This window comes from Somniosus microcephalus, chromosome 1, assembly GCF_052327205.1.
Source record: "Somniosus microcephalus isolate GS21.2 chromosome 1, FLI_Smic_1.0, whole genome shotgun sequence".
Lineage (NCBI taxonomy): Eukaryota > Metazoa > Chordata > Chondrichthyes > Squaliformes > Somniosidae > Somniosus > Somniosus microcephalus.
This window is the reverse complement of record NC_140987.1, coordinates 408,505,898-408,525,313: the sequence shown is the minus strand read 5'-3', so window position 1 is coordinate 408,525,313 and position 19,416 is coordinate 408,505,898. Positions and strand designations below refer to the sequence as shown.

General features: G+C 41.4%; 1 protein-coding gene across 1 annotated transcript in view; it reads right to left on the bottom strand.

The window, feature by feature from the left end:
* LOC147125171 (phosphatidylinositol-binding clathrin assembly protein-like) overlaps positions 1-19,416 on the bottom strand; it is a 140,143-nt gene that overhangs the window by 28,829 nt on the left and 91,898 nt on the right. Inside the window, exons 11-13 of the mRNA XM_085992702.1 lie at positions 18,248-18,286; positions 17,993-18,141; positions 8,655-8,758 (exon numbers count right to left, since the gene is read on the bottom strand). Coding sequence (XP_085848828.1) covers positions 8,655-8,758; positions 17,993-18,141; positions 18,248-18,286 — 292 coding nt within the window. The remainder of the gene's footprint in view (positions 1-8,654; positions 8,759-17,992; positions 18,142-18,247; positions 18,287-19,416) is intronic.

The following is a 19,416-nucleotide window of genomic DNA, read 5'->3' as shown; positions in this document are numbered from 1 at the left end:
TGACTGGGGTTGCACAGGCAAGCAGATGTAACAGAAGCATCGTACCTTCAACTGCTGGAACAATCTGTCAGTGGGCAAAGGGTGCGCTCAGACTGTGGTCGAAAGGATGGTGGCAATAGACTTGCATTTTATGGCAATTCATGTTGCTCACCATTCCACTCTTGAGTATGCCACTCTTTGGGTACTTCTGACATCTGTTAGCCACCATCCTAGTCAGTTATCTAAAGACCAACTAGTAACTAGTCTCCTTGGGAGGGAAAAGGAGACTCGGTAATCCAATACCCGGTAATCCAATACCCGAGGCAGGTCCACAGTATAATTTAGCAGCCAATCTGGCTCGCTAAGAGAATCTGGAATTCTTCCCATGTGGCTTCAGATAGCTCTACAAGCAAATACTCTAACTTGTAGGGTGCCTTGGCTGAACAAGTTGCAGTAAGACCATGCAGTTTTAGCTGACTAAATTCCAGTATAACCCCTGTGCGCACCTTGGCGTGCCCAAGGCTTAGCTCTGGTAATTTGAAACCTACAGGGATTGTGCGTACACTCCAGAAGAAGAAAATCTACTTGTGTGGATTTCTCAGTAGCATAATTTGCAGATTTAAACATGGTAATGGCTTTCCATGGAGGAAAATTACAAAACATTTGATCCAGTCAACAACAGGTTATGTGTATGAGAACCTGTATTAATGAGATTGGACTAAGTGAAAGAATGTGCGAGAATTCCCATTTACCGCTAAAAAGGTGGATCACTGTCTGCTTTGAAGCAGCACTAGATGCGATTGTGGTTTTTACTACATCTTCAACAGGCTGCATGTCAAACAGGTCCAAACGACAGACAGAGTCAATGCAACCATCAGAGGCAGAAAATGGGTCTATTAGAGAAAGAGAAAGGTTGAGAGGAACCAATGGTGACCACATTGTGATAAGATAAAACGGTAGAAGACAACAAAAAGCTAACCACTCCTTTGTCCTGGTCAGAAACACTTGGTCACATAATCTCAAATTATAAATCATTCTTTCTCTGGGCCTCAAAATTATGGAATTCTTTATCTCTCAGTTTTTCCTTCCACCTACAATCTAGAGGCTTCTAAAACCACAGCATGGCTTCAAAACCATTATTTGTCTTCTATAACTCTTTTCAACCTTGTTACTGTCTCAAACTATGGGCCTTGACACCACGCACACACACACGATCTAGGACACTGGATATCTGAAGTACATAGCTGTAATGGAACCAAACTAAGCACAGTATGCATTTATCCGAGCAAATGTCCATTTTCCACTTGCAGCTTACCAAAACATAGAAATTACAATACAGGAAACTCTTTTTTTTATCCGGCACCGACGGGACCGGCGTGGTGCCGGTTCATCAAAAATTCCGGATAACCGAGAGCTATAAGCTCCGTATAAAGCAACAAACCCTGTTGCTTAGCAACAAGTGCAGAACAGTGGCCACAAGTTCCAAGCGTCTCTGTAGCTTAGCAACAGCTGCAGCCACACCCGATTGCACAGCAACAGATCGAGGAAGGCAAGTAATATGAAGTAAAACTTACCTGAACCTACTCCTGAATTTTGCCGGTTAACCGAGATTTCCGGTTATTTAGGTGCCGGTAAATCGAGAGTTTCCTGTATAGCCAAATAGCATTCACTTACCATTACACAGAATTGTTGATACTCAAAACTTACATTATCCTGAATTACATATACATTTATTATTTTCAGTTAATTAGACATCACTAATGGATTTCACAGAATTTTACAACTAAACTTTGAATCAGTTTGAATCAAAGCAGATATTGCAAAAGTTTTGAAATATGGCAACCTGAATGGCTCTCTAGTTCACCATCAATAATACTGAACTGAAATGGATTAAAAAAAATATATATATACCTTCGTCCTCACCATCATGCATGCTGCTCAAGCATTCACTAACCTTAACTGCCTCCAATTCCCCACTGAGCTTTACAGTTACTGAAGTTCACACCAGGTGAAACACTCAAAGTTCAGTTAAAATTCATTAGTGATAAATGCCCAATTTTGAAATGCACTTTAACAGCTGTACACAGAAGAGTTCAATCTTCTGAAGTACTTCAGTAAAGAGCCAATGCACTTCAGTGTTGATCTATGGTTCTTCAAAAGGTATTTCAGACATTTACACTTCACAAATCCATTTAGAGTATATGCATTTTAGCTAACATTCATCTATTTTTAATGCACAAACATTTCAAAAATATGACAAGACACTTACCCCTAACCAGAAGATCTATACTCCAAATGAGAGCAAGGGTGAGAAAGAACAGGATTTAACACTGGAAGACCAAATTTAGGGGGAGAAAAGAGAAAAAAGTCTTCAGGACCCAGAATGGATGAATTAGACACTCATGCTTTTGTAAACTTTTTAACTTCCTTTTTTATCTTGCACTTTTTCTGCTTTTTGTAGCTAGGACTGTCTGGGTCAGACTAACCAATGACATTGGGCTAATAGAGATCTGTACATGGGTCTGAAAAACTGCCTTTTCAGCAAGAATGGAGGAGGTAAATGAGGGAAGGAGAAAAAAACATTTCATAGACCTTTACAAAAACCATTTAACATAACTTGCATTATATAGTGCCTTTAACATAGAAAATAGCCAATTATTAGATGGTCATTAAGTATATTCACAAGAGATAAAGAAAAAGACAGAAACTACATAAAGGAGACAACTAGACAAGACAGGGGAAAAAAAAAAATCAGCATTTAAGGACTTTTCTTGGAAGTAGGGAGGACATAGGCAAGAGAATAGTAAAAAACCCCTAAGTACTCCTGCAGATAATGGTTTGACTCCAAATAAAAGACCATCAGGAGGACACATACAAAAGTGAAAGCTGCTGTCAAAAGTATTATGTAATTCTCTCTCTTTCTGGGATTGATTCCGCTCATCAGAATTTTTTACGCATGCACACCTACCTAATAGCAAAATGCAATTTGCTTAATGAACGTCCACAACAGAGCTGAAGCTGGACGGGAAGTTGTTAACTAAATCAAAAAATTCAGGTTGGCTCAAATAGCAAAAGTAATGTTAAAGCAGTTCATAAATGATGGTTCAAACTTGGGAGTTAGGGTATAACTTACCTCAACTTTTCATTATATAACATGCATATAATTGAAGTAACAAATATTTTGTATAAAAAAAAATTCAGTTCAGGCAATATAAGCCTCCAGGAAGAGATTGAACAAGCACAATGTTCTGCACTATGTCATACTAATTTAAAGTTGAAGTTAAAGAAAAATATAATTTTTTTAAAACTAAACTTTGTTAAGACAGTCTAGCCATATTTGCACAACATGGATCAAAACTAGGCATCACTATAGCTCAAACTATTCGATTCTATAGCATGAGCCCAAACAAAAACTGTACAAATATTTAATTAAGCCATCACCCCAAGCTCCATTACATAAAACACACTGAACTATGTTTCAACACATCACAAAGTTGACACTGAACTGCTTAACCTTCATTGACTTGGGGGTAATTTTATCCAAAACCCTTAATACATTATTGTCTTAATGAACTGCATGCTGAATGCCAATTTTAGTATTTCAATTTATTGCACCATTACATATTTCAAACTATTCAAAATAATGTGTTTTTAAAAAAATTGGTTTTATGACACAAAACGCTTCCTGTGGATGGTGGATTTTGCCTAATATGCTGACACTGAATGCTGCCATGTATACAAACAGGATGAGTTTGGAGCAAAAAACCAATTTGCAAATGCATTATTTTAAACAAACGATTAAAAGCCGTAGCTTTTCTAGATCCATAGACACAGCACTGGTTAAGCCCACAGAAGGATTTATTTCCTTCGTCAACTACACAGGGTGGGGAGGAAATGTTACTGCTCCAGCATTTCTGAAATAGTTTCAGAATAAAGGACAGTTCTATTAATAAACCTGCAGTAAGGAAATTGCAGACACTATTAAAAACATTCCATCATAATTGTAGCTAAAATCTTCAGTAATATGATTGCGTGCATTCGAGGATTATCTTGAGAAAGATTACTTCAATACCAAGGATGCGAATATTGTAGTATATGTCAACATGCAAATCTCTGAACTGAATGGATTCAGTTCCTTAACATACTATACTGAATGCCACAATTAGACGCTAATTCACTCTAAACAGTTGGCGTCAGAGATAACAACGCCAACTACAATACACAATTGAACATCCACCTCCGCGTTTCCATTTGTTTGCTTGCCTTCCTGTCACCCACCCAGCCAACCCCCCGCCCCAACATGATGCAGATCATGTTTATTGTTTAATATACTGAATGTCAGGAATTGGTGGTTCTCAGTGCTCAATAGCTATGTGGTATCCCAAAACCCCAAATCCCCACTTGGACCTTTCATGTACAGGTTGAGCGTCCAGAATCCAGAATGTTCCGGAATCCGGGACGATTGGTGGCAGGGTTGTCCGGAATCCGTAAAATGTTCTGGAATCCGGACACCCAGTCAAACCGCAACCTGGGCCCATGCATTTCCGGACTCAGAACGTGTTTCTGATGTCTGAAGTCCGAAAATGCCAGAGCCCAGGTTGCGATATTTCCAGACTTCGGACATCAGAAACACATTCCAAAGTCCAGAAAAACACGAAAGCCGGCTCGGCCTCGGTCCAGAGGTTGCCGGATTCAGGACGCTCAACCTGTATTAGTACATTCATGAAGTGTTCCATTGTGCAGAGTGTTAAACACTTATATTTGAAGTGTGTAATCTAACTGAAAAGTTCAAGAGATTATGATGGTAGCTAGGAAGAAGCTACTTGAGCATTTGTTTCATAAAATATTATATATTTTATAATAGTTACAGTCTAATAGCTGGAAATCAGCAGTTGATTAATTAACCAAAGTAAAAAGCTGGTGTAAAAGAAAACCTGATCAGTTTGTGTATTTTGACTGAGGCGCAATATCAAAATTCATCCAATTAGTCTTTTATACCACAGAACATTCCCATAATTACATCTTAATTTTTATAACACATCCCTTATGCAGCACCTTACCAACCACCTGAAAATCCATATATATCCACCACATTCCCTTTACCTTCACACTGATATTCTCAAAAAAATGTAGTAAGACCATGATATTCCCTTTACAAATCCATGAAAGAAAAAGACTTGCATTTATATAGTGCCTTACATGACCATTGGATGTCCCAAAGTGCTTTACAGCCAATAAAGTACTTTAAAAAGTGTAATCACTGCTGTAATGTAGGAAATGTGACAGCCAATTTGTGCACAGCAAGGTCCCACAAACAGCAATGTGATAATGACCAGATAATCTGTTTAAAAAAAAAAAAGTGATGTCACCTGTACATGCCAACTGCAATTCTTTACTGTGTAGCAGCAGCAGCTCCGATTGATCCAACTTCCAGTTTTAGAAATCAGCGGGAATTCTAACATCTGTAAGAATACATCATCGCTGTAACTTGACTAAACTTAAAGTTGACCAAATTTAATGGACCGGCATACCGCGAGAGACTGAGGGACGTGTTACTGGGCAAATTCTGTAAAAATCACAGATACGGAAGTGGGCCTTGAGAGTTCTGTAAAACAAATCTTCGAGCCATTGTTAACAGGAACTTCTTCAGACAATGGCGTAACCGGCCTTGAGGCCCACTGACTAACAGATAAGGAGGAGAAAGAAAAACAACTACTGGCCATTGTTAATGTGGTCTGGGACATGTACACATTGGGCGGTCTGCTAAGTTGTGGGGTGTCCGCTAAGTTTTGGGGTATAAAAAGTGCAGTCGAAAGACACTAGGGGCTGCTGCAGTGAGTCAGGCGACTTGATCGGTCGCACAAAGAGAACCTACCAGTCACCGCCGAACTGATCATTTGCTGATGTTAGTATGTATGTATGTTTGCACTTGCTTGTAATCGCTGTTGATTTTAAGTAAAGAATAGTTACCCTGAAATCTTTGTCTCAGGTTGTCTGTTCCAATATGGGTCCGAACTCTAAGTACTGTTAGACTGGAGTAAAAATTCACACGTCTTACACATCTGTGCTGAGATTGCCCTATGAGGTTGCATCGGTGTACACCTTTTTCTTTGAATTTAAACTTAAATTTGCTCAGTTTAAAAAAAAAAACATTTAAAGAAATCCAGACCTTTGATTGCCAGTTTACCATAGTAAAGCACAATGGTGGGGTGAGGCTACATTGGTAGCAGCTGCAGGCACCCACCAGGTAAGCAGTGTCTCTTCACAATATTATTGTTTTCTACCAGTCCAGATGATCCTGGACCAAGTTGATATCTGCACTGATCTGCCATTTCAAATTCAAGTGTTCTGAACACCCCCTAGCTCCCACACGCCATATAATTGATGTGACTGATATTTGGTGTTTGACAACGGTGAGGAAATTGAGTGTATTTTTGAAGCATAAAATTAAGCACATTGATCTTGTGGAAGGAACAAGTAGAGCCAGGCAAAAAAAAAAGAGGAAATACGACTTGGGATTCACATTTACTAGTACTAATGAAAATCATTGTTTACAATGTGTTGTTTGTGCTGAAGTTCTTGCTCAGAAACAAAGCGAACTTGGTAAAGTCTTGAGCAAAATTTGCAAACTGGGGGGGGGGGGGGGGGGGGGGAAAAAGAGTGTCGCATGGTTTTGACCGACTGAATCACTACTTCACCATTTCCTTGACCAGAACTTCCAGGTTTTACTGGGCTAATTGGCTGATCTATTTGACAGGCTCAATGAACTAAACCTTTCTTTGCAAGGTAAGCACTGTAACGTTGTAATTATGCAGGAAAAAGTATGCAGCTTTGCAAAAAAACTTTTAGCTATGGAGTAGTTAAGTGCTGTAAGACAATGTTACTACATTCTCAACATTGTCTTCTGTTGTTATGACTACGAAATGTCGGTCTTAAAAATTAAAGTTGTAATTCTGGAGCATTTGTTCTCTGCTTTGCACAAAATTCAGGTATTTTTCCCTGAGAAAGGCACATGAATTTCAGGATTTCACCTCGGTCTGAAATCCATCTTCAGAGGACTTTGTAGCTAAGGCCAAGATTGCGGTGAGTCTAAAAGAGAATTTGATAGATGGTGCTGGGTGACTGTTTTGAAACACAATTTTTAAGTCTTGCATTGTGATCAGTTCTAGCTCTCAGTTAAAAAGAGTGCTCCTAGTTGTTCCAAAGAGTGCTGAAATAGTTGTCCACTTTACCTCAACGTATCTGTGAAGTGGGATTTTCTTCACTAATTTACATCAAAATATGGAAGCAGCTTGAACGTAGAGACTGATATCTGGTTGGACTCAAACTGAGATTCCACAAATTATGTACTACCAAAGAGGCCCTTCCTACCTAGGGTAAGTCATCAAGTGTTCTTTTCTGCTCACGTTTATTCAGTTGTATACTGGTGCTGTGCTATTTACGTTGCTTTCTCCTTTAAACAATATACAGTATTATGTTAGCTGAGAAAGTAAGTTAGTCTTGTTCTATGCAAAATTACAGGGGGTGAAGGGTGAAATTGGTCTTTGTCAGTTGTGATAAAGGAACTCGGACCGAATCGGTAGCAAGTTTTACATCATGCCCGATTTTCTTTTCCACTGAAATGCCCCCTTGTTATGGACTCCCTTACCTGAGGAAATACTTTCTCTCGATTTACCCCAGCAAATCCTTTAGTTATTTTGAGCACTTCAATTAGATCTCCCCTTAATCTTCTATACTCAAGGAAATACACCCTAGTCTATGCAACCTGTCCTCAATTTAACCCTTTTAACCCCTGCATCATTCTGGTTAGTCTGCGCTAGACCCCCTGCAAAACCAATATACCCTTCCTGAGGTGCGGTGCCCAGAACTGAGCACAGTACTCCAGTTGTGGTCTAATCAGAGCTCTATACAACTGCAGCATAACTTCCACCCCTTTGTAATCCAGCCCCCTTGAGATAAAGGCCAACATGCCATTAGCTTTTTTAATTATTTTTTTTTTAACCTGACCACTAGTTTTTAGTGTTTTCAGTAAATGGACCCCTCAATCTCCCTGCTCCTCCACAGTTCTTAGCTTCTCACAATTTAGAAAATACTCTGATCCATCTTTCTTAGGTCCACACAGATTAAGTGAGCGGGCAGGTGGAGTTCTATCAATGTCCCTTTGCAACTTAGTGCCATCAGCAAACTTGGCTATACGGCTCTCTATTCCTTCATCTAAATCATTGATAAATATAGTGAAAAGCTGAGGCCCCAGTACAGATCCCTGAGGGACACCACTAGTCACACCCTGTACATACCCATTATCCTTACTCTCTATCTTCTACCTCCTAATCAATTCCCTGACCATGTCAATAGGTTGCCTCTAATTCCATGCTCTATCATTTTTGCTAATACAGCTGTAGTCTCTTTTGTGGTACCAAGAGAATTCTGGAAAATCATTTGTCTATCGGATGTCCTGTAAACCCATCACCAGCATAAACAGAGCCACGTTGCAAAAAAATTAGGAACGCAGACAGTTAATAGCCTTTCATCTTTTCATTCAAAGTGATACAAGTGGATGTGAAACAAAATGCTACTGATTACACTTCACCCACACAGGTCAAGTTTATCCCACAGCAATAGGAAGCAAAATGATGCTACAATAATTGTTATTACAGTATACAGGAGTAACTTACCTCCCCATGCATTAGATACTGAGGTTGATATTGCTGGGGTGCTCTGTACTGTCGGTACAAAAGCTGACTGCAGGCTGAAGATATCGTTGGACAGGTTAGGTGCACTGGACAAAAAACCAAAAAGTTCCAAGTTAATTTCACACAAAGACTTTTGAGATAACCCTTTACCATGGACTTTTAAAATTTGTTTGTTATGGCATTTCTAGATTGATACTGGGAGAGTGGAGACCTATAATATCCAAGCACTGTTCTGCTAGTGTTTTAAATATATATATATCTGCATACCACTAGCCCCCACTGGATCCATTGGGAAGTTAATAGGAAAGAATTCCACATTTTGCACTACCTTCAATCACTACTCAAGTTCCAGAAAAAATTAGGTCCCAGATGCCAGTCTTAGAGCTTGTCTCCATTATAGGGTCTGTGAGTTGTTGACAGCAAGTACATCCACTGGCACATTATCAATATTAAAATGCTTTTCGGTGGCATAACAAAGTGCAACAGGAGCCAAGTAACGGGGCAGATAACTACAAATTTGACCCCATGGTTCTTGAGAACATAAAAGGCCAGATTTGGAAAAGTCTTGGGAGATATTGAAATATGGCAGTTTAATACGTGCTTCAGCAAACTATTTGCACTTGTGTACAAGGGACAGGCTTCCAAATAATCTTGGGAGATTATTACAAGAACACCATGCATAAAGCTTCGCTCTGGTATCCCATGCAGACTTTTGGGATTTACAGAGAATGCAAAGGTACATCAATAGCAGCTTCTGTGTTCCTAATATGAACAGGGAGGATTGGTTTAAGTGCCAGCAATTCTTGCACTGCTGTTTAAGTCTAGATCTCGCAAAGCTATCCAGCCACAGGTCTCTAAATTTAAAATAAAATTATATTGAATTAAGAATATGTTTGTGGTTCAATGTAATTGATTCTTTTGCAAGTTTACATTTCACCATGTTCACATCATTTCACTGAAAATATTCAAAGTGTCAGTTTTATTCATTTGTACATTATACACTTGTGTTTATAGATGCAGATTTGCCTCATGTTTTAATCATGAACTTTAACTTAATCATAATTTACTGGTTTAAAAGTCAGAATCAAAAATGAGTGATTTTTAGTTCAAACAAGTATAGTGCAAGGAGGTAGAGGTTTGGTTTTCTGAGTCCCAATAATTTCACTGAATTTTCACACTGGACAATAATTGCAATTTTCCAATTTTCAAACAGTATTAGTCATTCATTACACACCTCTCAAGACTGATGTAACAGGAGCAAAGAAAGCAGAAGCAGTGCATGCTAAGCGAGCACATTAACATTTATCATAATTTTACTTTGCCTTCTGTGCTGTGTTTTACGTGAGCTGATCTTGAGCAGTGGCTCATTACAAATTCTCCAGCTTAAGAACCATAGAAATTTACGGCACAGAAGGAGTCCATTCGACCCATCATATCTGCGCCAGTTGAAAGAGGTATCCAGCCTAATCCCACTTTCCAGCTCTTGGTCTGTAGCCTTATGACATCTCAAGTGCACATCCAAGTACTTTTTAAATGTGAAAGGTTTCTGCCTCTACCACCCTTTCAGGCAGTGAGTTCCAGACCCCCATCACCCTCAGTATGAAAAAAGTTCTCAACTCCCCTCTAATCCTACCAATTACTTTAAATCTATGCCCCCTGGTTATTGACCTCTCTGCCAAGGGAAATATTTGCTTCCTATCCACTCTATCTAGGCCCCTCATAATTTTGTACACCTCAATTAAGTCTCGCCTCAGCCTCCTCTGTTCCAAAGAAAACAACCCCAGCCTATCCAATCTTTCCTCAGATAAAATTCTCCAGTCCTGGCAACATCCTCGTAAATCTCCTCCACCCTCTCTCGTGCAATCCCAGTCTCTCTCCCTCCCCCAGTCTCTGTCTCACTGTCTCTCTCTCCCTGTACGCAGTACTCTAGCTGTGGCCTAACTAGTGTTTTATACAGTTCTAGCATAACCTCTTTGCTCTTATATTCTATGCCTTGGCTAATAAAGGAAAGTATCCCATATACCTTCTTAGCCACCTTATCTACCTGAGCAGCTACCTTCAGGGATCTGTGGACATGCACTCCAAGGTCCCTCTGTTCCTCTACATTTCTCAGTATCCTGCCATTTATTGTGTATTCCCTTGCCTGGTTAGCCCTTCATAAATGTATTACCTTACACTTCTCCGGACTGAATTCCATTTGCCACTTTTCTGCCCACCTGACCAGTCCATTGATATCATCCTGCAGTCTACAGCTTTCTTTCTCACTATCAACCACACAACCAATTTTTATCATCTGCAAACTTCTTGATCATGCCCCCTACATTGAAGTCTAAATCATTGATATATACACCACAAAAAGCAAAGGAGCCAGTACTGAGCCCTGCAAAACCCCACTGGAAGCAGCCTTCCAGTCACAAAAACACCCGTCGACCATTACCCTTTGCTTCCCTTCACTAAGCCAATTTTGGCTCCAACTTGCCACTTTCCCTTGGATCCCATGGGCTTTTACTTTTTTGACCAACCTGCCATGTGGGACCTTGCCATGTGGGGCCTTTTCAAAGGCCTTGCTAAAATCCATGTAGACTACATTAAATGCACTATCCTCATCGACCCTCCTCAAACAATTCAATCAAGTTAGTCAGACATGACCTTCCCTTAACAAATCCATGCTGACTGTCCTTGATTAATCCGGACTTTCTAAATGATGATTTATACAGTCCCTCAGAATTTTTTCCCAATAATTTTCCCACCACCGAGGTTAGACTGACTGGCCTATAATTACTTGGTCTATCCCTTTTTAAACAATGGCACGATGTTAACTTGGATAACTTGATCAAATAATTTGGTTTGCCTCATGAACTTTAAAGAATTTGAAACACCAGCCAAAGGCCAATTAGCAGAAATAAAAACAGAAAATGCTGGAAATACTCAGCAGGTCAGACAGCATCTGGAGAGAAACAGAGTTAACGTTTCAGGTCGATGACCTTTTGTCCGAACTGGAAAAAAGCAGGAAATGGAACAGATTTTTAAGCAAGTGTAGAGGCTGGGAAATGGGGAAGGGGATGAAAGAACAAAAGCCTGTGATAGGCTGGAAGGCAGGAGAGATTAAGAGACATTGAGATATTCAAGGCAAAAGGGGATGGTAATGGGACAGGTTAAGAAACAAAGCATGGCTCTAGATGAGTAAGTGTAAATTACGCTGGCAGAATGGAAGACAGCTGCCCTGTGGGAGAGAAGAACAGAACAAAAAAAGTGTGGACATATATGTTATGATCTGAAATTGTTGAATTCTATGTTGAGCGGACCTGGGAGTGGAACAGCGAGCGCGGCGAATTTAAAATGAGCAGTGAGGCGAGGCCCGACCAGAGCGGACCTGGGAGTGGAACAGCGAGCGCGGCAAATTTAAAATGAGCAGCGAGGCGAGGCTTACCAATTCAGCAGCAGGGGAAAGAGGTAAAAAGTAATCCAAGTGTGACGTCACCAGGAAGCAGGTAAGTGATTGGTTGGTGAGTATTTCTCTCTTTTTTAAACTTTAACTCCGTGGTTTATAGTTACTAATAAAGTCTCTCTGGTGTAGCGGGGACTGTTGGTAAACCATTTAACTGTAGTGTAATTAGTGGGATTGATTGATTTAATTTAAATTCAATTAATTAAAAGGGTAAATCATGGCAGGACAGCCCAGCCATGTGGTATGCTCCTCCTGCGATATGTGGGAACTCAGGGACACTTCCTGTGTCCCTGATAACTACATGTGCAGGAAGTGCATCCAGCTGCAGCTACTGACAGACCACACTGCGGCACTGGAGCTGCGATTGGATGCATACTGGAGCGTTCGCAATGCTCAGGACATCGTGAATAGCACGTTTACGGAGTTGGACACACCGCAGGTAGAGGTTGGACAGGAAGAAAGGGAATGGGTGACCAACAGGCGGAGTACTAGGCGCAGGCAGGTAGTGCAGGGGTCCCCTGTGGACATCCCCCTCTCAAACAGATACACCACTTTGAGTGCTGTTGGGGGGGGGGGGGGGGGGGATGGCTTATCAGAAGAAAGCAGCAGCAGCCAACTTCCTGGCACCAGGGGTGGCTCTGCTGCACAGCACGGGAGGAAAAAGAGGGGGAGAGCTATAGTAATAGGGGATTCTATTGTAAGGGGAATAGATAAGCGTTTCTGCAGCCGCAAACGAGACTCCAGGATGGTGTGTTGCCTCCCTGGTGCAAGGGTCAAGGATGTCTCCGAGCGGCTGCAGAACATTTTGGAAGGTTGTCGTGGTGCATATAGGCACCAACGATATAGGTAAAAAGCGGGATGAGGTCCTAAAAGCGGAATATAGGGAGTTAGGAGGTAAATTAAAAAATAGGACCTCAAAGGTAGTAATCTCAGGATTGCTACCAGTGCCACCTGCTAGTCAGTGTAGAAATAGAAGGATATTTCAGATGAATACATGGCTAGAGGGATGGTGCAAGGGGGAGGGATTCAAGTTCCTGGGACATTGGAACCGGTTCTGGGGGAGGTGGGACCAGTTCAAACCGGACGGTTTGCACCTGGGCAGGGCTGGAACCGATGTCCTAGGGGGGAGTGTTTGCTAGTGCTCTGGGGGAGGGTTTAAACTAAAATGGCAGGGGGTTGGGAACCTGAGCAGGGAGAGAGAGGAAAGGGAAACAAGGATAAAAGCAAAAGATAGGAAGGAGAAAAACAAAAGTGGCAGTCAGAGAAATCAATGGTTTAAATCAAACGTGGCCACAGTAAATAATAATTCTAATAGGTCTAAGAGCGTTAAAAAAACAAGCCTGAAGGCTTTGTGTCTTAATGCGAGGAGCATTCGTAATAAGGTGGATGAATTGGCTGCGCAAATAGAGGTAAACGAATATGATTTGGTTGGGATTACGGAAACATGGCTCAAGCATGTCCAAGGCTGGGAACTCAACATCCAGGGGTATTCGATATTCAGGAAAGATAGGCAAAAAGGAAAGGGAGGCAGGGTAGCATTGCTGGTTAAAGAGGGGATTAACACAATTGTAATGAAGGATATTAGCTCTGATGATGTGGAATCTGTATGGGTAGAATTGAGAAATACTAAGGGGAAGAAATGTTAGTGGGAGTGGTATATAGACCTCCAAACAGTAAGGCAGAGGTTGGGGATGGCATTAAAAGGGAAATTAAAGAAGCGTGCAATTAAGGGCACAGCAGTCATCGTGGGTGACTTTAATCTACATATAGATTGGGCTAACCAAATTGGTAACAATACTGTGGAGGAGGAATTCCTGGAGTGTTTACAGGATGGTTTCCTGGACCAATATGTCGAGGAACCAACCAGAGATCAGGCCATCTTAGACTGGGTATTATGTAACGAGAAACGATTAATTAGCAATCTTGCTGTACGAGGCCCCTTGGGTCGGAGCGATCATATGATGATCGAATTCTTCATTAAGATGGAGAATGAAGTAGTTGACTCAGAGACTAGGGTCCTCAATTTAAATAAAGGAAACTACGATGGTCTGAGGAGCGAGTTGGGTAGGATTGATTGGGGAATGTCACTCAAAGGGTTGACGGTGGATAGGCAATGGCAAACATTCAAAGACCGAATAGATGAACTACAGAATTTGTTCATCCCAGTTTGGCATAAAAATAAAACAAAAAGGGTGACTCAACCGTGGCTAACAAGGGAAATTAGGGATAGCATAAGATCCAAGGAGAGGACATATAAATTGGCCAGAAAAAGCAATAATCCTGAGGATTGGGAGCAGTTTAGGATTCAACAAAGGAGGACAAAGGGATTAATTAAGAAAGGGAAAATAGAATATGAGAGTAAGCTTGCAGGGAACATAAAAACTGACTGTAAAAGCTTTTATAGATATGTGAAGAGAAAAAGTTTGGTGAAGTCAAGCGTAGGTCCCTTGCAGTCAGAATCAGGGGAATTTATAATGGGGAACAAAGAAATGGCAGACCAACTAAATACATATTTTGGTTCTGTCTTCACAAAGGAGGACACAAATAACCTCCAAGAGATGCCGGGGAACATAGGGTCTGATAAAAGGGTGGAACTGAAAGCAATCAGTATTTGTAGGGAAATGGTGTTAGGAAAATTGATGGGACTGAAGGCCGATAAATCCCCAGGGCCTGATAATCTACATCCTAGGGTACTTAAGGAAGTGGCCCTAGAAATAGTAGATGCATTGCTGGTCATCTTCCAGAATTCAATAGACTCTGGAACAGTACCCATGGATTGGAGGGTAGCTAATGTTACCCCACTATTCAAAAAAGGTGGTAGAGAAAATGTGGGGAATTATAGACCAGTAAGCCTGACAGCGGTAGTGGGCAAAATGCTAGAGTCCATTATAAAAGATGTAATAGCAGAGCACTTGGAGAGCAGTGACAGGATCGGACAAAGTCAACATGGATTTACAAAAGGTAAATCATGCTTGACTAATCTACTGGAATTTTTTGAGGATGTAACTGGTAAAATAGATACGGGAGAACCAGTGGATGTGGTGTATTTGGACTTTCAGAAGGCTTTCGATAAGGTCCCGCATAAGAGATTAGCGTGCAAAATTAAGGCACATGGGATTGAGGGCAAGGTATTGACTTGGATAGAGAACTGGTTGGCAGACAGAAAGCAAAGAGTTGGAATAAACGGGTCGTTTTCCGAGTGGCAGGCAGTGACTAGTGAGGTACCGCAAGGATCTGTCCTAGGACCCCAGCTGTTCACAATATATATTAATGATCTGGACAAGGGAATTGGATGTAGTATCTCCAAATTTGCTGACGACACAAAGCTGGGTGGGAGGGTATGCTGTGAGGAGGATGTCGTGAAATTCCAGTACGATTTGGACAGGTTGGGTGATAGTGCATTTGCCATGTTTCTGCCCAATAATGTGGATAAATATGAGGTTATCCACTTTGGTGGCAAAAACAGGAAGGCAGATTATTATTTGAATGGCAATAGATTGGGAGAAGGGGAAGTGCAAAGAGGCCTGGGTGTTCTTGTGCACCAGTCGCTGAAGGTAAGCATGCAGGTGCAGCAGGCGGTTAAGAAGGCAAATAGTATGTTGGCCTTCGTAGCAAGAGGGTTCGAGTACAGGAACAAGGATGTCTTGCTGCAGTTGTACAGGGCCTTGGTGAGACCGCACCTTGAGTATTGTGTGCAGTTTTGGTCGCCTTATCTGAGGAAGGACGTTCTTGCCATGGAAGGAATGCAGCGAAGATTCACCAGGCTGATACCTGGGATGGCAGGAATGACGTATGAGGAGAGATTGTGTCGATTGGGCTTATACTCACTGGAGTTTAGAAGATTGAGAGGGGATCTCATCGAAACCTATAAAATTCTGTCAGGCCTGGACAGACTAGATGCAGGAAGGATGTTTCTGATGGCCGGGGAGTCCAGAACCAGGGGTCATAGTCTAAGGATAAGGGGTAAGCCATTTAGGTCTGAAATGAGGAGGAATTTCTTCACCCAGAGAGTGGTGAACCTGTGGAATTCTCTGCCACAGAGGGCGGTGGAGGCCAGTTCATTAAATATATTCAAGAAGGAGTTGGATATATTTCTTAAGGCTAAAGGGATCAAGCGATATGGGGAGAAGGCAGGGACAGGGTACTGAATTTGTATGATCAGCCATGATCTCATTGAATGGCGGAGCAGGCTCGAAGGGCCTACTCCTGCTCCTATCTTCTATGTTTCTATGAGTCCAGGGGGCTGTAAAGTGCCTAATTGAAAGATGAGGTGCTGTTCCTCGAGCTTACGCTGAGCTTCCGTGGAACAATGCAAGAGGCCGAGGACGGTGAGGTTGGAGTGGGAGTGGAGCGGTGAATTAAAGTGACAGGTGACCGGAAGCTCGGGGTCCCCCTTATGGACTGAACGGAGGTGTTTCGCAATCTTGGGTGACCGCTTTGCCGAACACCTCCGACCTGAAACGTTAACTCTGTTTCTCTCTTCACAGATGCTGCCTGATCTGCTGAGTGTTTCCAGCATTTTCTGCTTTTATTTCAGATTTCCAGCATCTGCGGTATTTTCTTTATGTGCCAATTAGCAGATGTGCAATTCTGCTTCAACCAACTTCCTAGAAACATGCTTCTATACATAAAGGCCTGGAAGTTTCCTCCGTATTTGTGCCCAGATACACTGGCAATCTGGACACAAACAAATTATGTGGCTCCAAAGATTGTGGAATTTTGGGCGCAAGTGAATTACGCGCATAACTACAATACACCCAAGTCTCCTCGATCTTTTTCGTCCGTCCATCAAACCCTCTGACCGAACGAATCTCCACCCACAAAACTGGCCATGGCCCAGACTCTCAAATGAGTGTATCCTCCAATTGAGCTTATTCAAAAGGGATCTCAACATTGTGACCAGATTTTTAGGTGCAGCAGGAAACAAAGTAATTTTTAAGGTCTTTTAATTGCAATTTCTTAGCAGTTTAAAAAAAATTGATCCTAGAGACCTGCTCTGTATTTTCTGTTTTTTTAATGCATTTTTATGGCATTAAAAATTGAAAAGCTTCCCCGATTGCAGGTTCTTAAACATGCTGTGCCTGATGTACATGCAGGTTAAATGAGATCAAACTTAAATTTTCAGATTCAGACTATACTGGGATGGGTTTGATGCTTCCTTGGGCTGATTTATGCCCATTTTAAATCTGGACGCATTCTAATGAGATTGGAAGGTTACTTACGCATTTTCAGACATCTACAAAATGGGCGTGGCATTGGCGTATTTTTGGGTCTTAATGCGGGGTTGCGCCCATGGAGAAGATGCCAGGCCAAACTATTACAAATGTCAATTTCTCTTCCTGAAGCATGCTATTTAAGCCTGATCAATTGCATGCACAAGATTTCACTGCAAGTAACTATCTCCATAATGAAATTTTAAAGAGAAATAAAGTTTAATCTTTTCCCTTCTTTCCGATTATAATTATGATATTCAACCAGCAGAGATCAGGTTTGGTAGTGACATTTTTCTGCTACTATCCGCACTTTCCTTAAGAGGATGTGAATGAATAGATCTTTCTGGTAAGGAATTGAGCATTCCAGCTGGTGAGTCAGCTGGTAAGGCCACGCAAGCTTTAGGATGATCTAGGTTGAAATTCATACATGAGCTCCCCGACAGGGAGTCCAGTGCTACGACAATCCAATTATTGGCAATTTGCTGTTCTGTTCTTTATTATCTTGATATATTAAATATACAAAATAACTGACAAGAAGTTGGGGCAGGTAACTTGGATAAATGAAGTCAGTAAACTCATATTGGGGGTAATTAGCAGACACATCAGTTGTGAATCATTAACCATAACCTCTTCATAAAGTTTAACTAAAAGATGTTTACCTATTAGTACTTGTTGCTGGTGTGGGTACTGAGAACAGATCAACTGCTGCAGTTGTACTGATGCTTTTCCCTGATGTGGAGCTTGGAGAGACAGTCGTGGATGCTGTTGCTGACTGGGGTTGCATAGACATTTCTTTATGCCGCTGCTCCTGTCAAGAAGAGAGTTGAGACGAATTTCTCAGGATGTCCTTGCATAAAATACTCAAGGTAAATGAAGTGAATTCAGCTGATAAAATGATGATGGGCATTACCTACCTGCATCAGAAATCCAGATGGAATAGCATCGCACTTTGCCTACATATGCAGAAATTACAGGTTAGGTACAGCTAGCTAGAGGGAGCGAGTTCTAAGCCAAGGACACGCAAATTCACCATATTTCAGAACAGGGCCATAGAACTGAACACTGCCTGGTCTCTTCCTTTAATGGTTAAATAAAAAGCTAAATATTTTCTTTAAAACTATTTGCCCTTATTTGAAGGGCAGGTGGTTGGTTTACAGACTAGAATATCCCAGGTTCAATTTGGCCGAGTTAGCTGATCTCAGCAAGGGTCCTAAGTAGGGGTGCTACAATTGGTATCATTACCCCTGGGCTTAGTTGAGAGTGGGGGAGGGCAGAGGAGGGGTGAAAGGAGACACAAATAAACCTTGCGAATTGCCAACTAGTGACTCGCCCCAGAAAATTCTTGTGCATGGACCCTGGGCAAACACAGAATTTTCTGGGCTGTGATGCCCTCCACATTCAAATTGCCTGCCAACACAATTACATAGAATATACAGCACAGAAACAGACCATTCAGCCCAAGCCAGTGTTTATACTCCACTCGAGCCTTCTCCCATCCTGCCTCATCTAATTATCAGCATAGCCCTCTATTTCCTTCTCCCGCATATGCTTATCTAGTCTCCCATTAAATGCATCTAAACTATTTGCCTCAATCACTCTCCGTGGTAGTGACTTCAACATTCTCACCACTCTCTGGGTAAAGAAGTTCCTTCTGAATTCCCCATTTAATTTCTTGGTGACTAACTTATATTGATGGCCTCTAGTTTTGCACTTCCCCAAAAGTGGAAACATTCTCTCCGTGTCTACTCTATCAAAACCTTTCATAATTTTAAAGACCTCTATTAGGTCACCCCTCAGCCTTCTCTTTGAGGAAAAAAAGAGACCCAGCCTGTTCATCCTTTCCTGATAGGTATAACCTCGCAGATCTGGAATCACCCTTGTAAATCTTTTTTGCACCCTCTCCAGTGCCTCTATATCTTTTGTAATATGGCGACCAGAACGGCACACAGTACTCCAAATGTGATCTAACCAAGGTTCGATACAAGTTTAGCAGAACTTGTCTAGTTTTCAATTCTATCCCTCTCGAAATAAACCCACGTGCTTGATTTGCTTTTTTTTTTTAAATGACCTTATTAACCTGTGT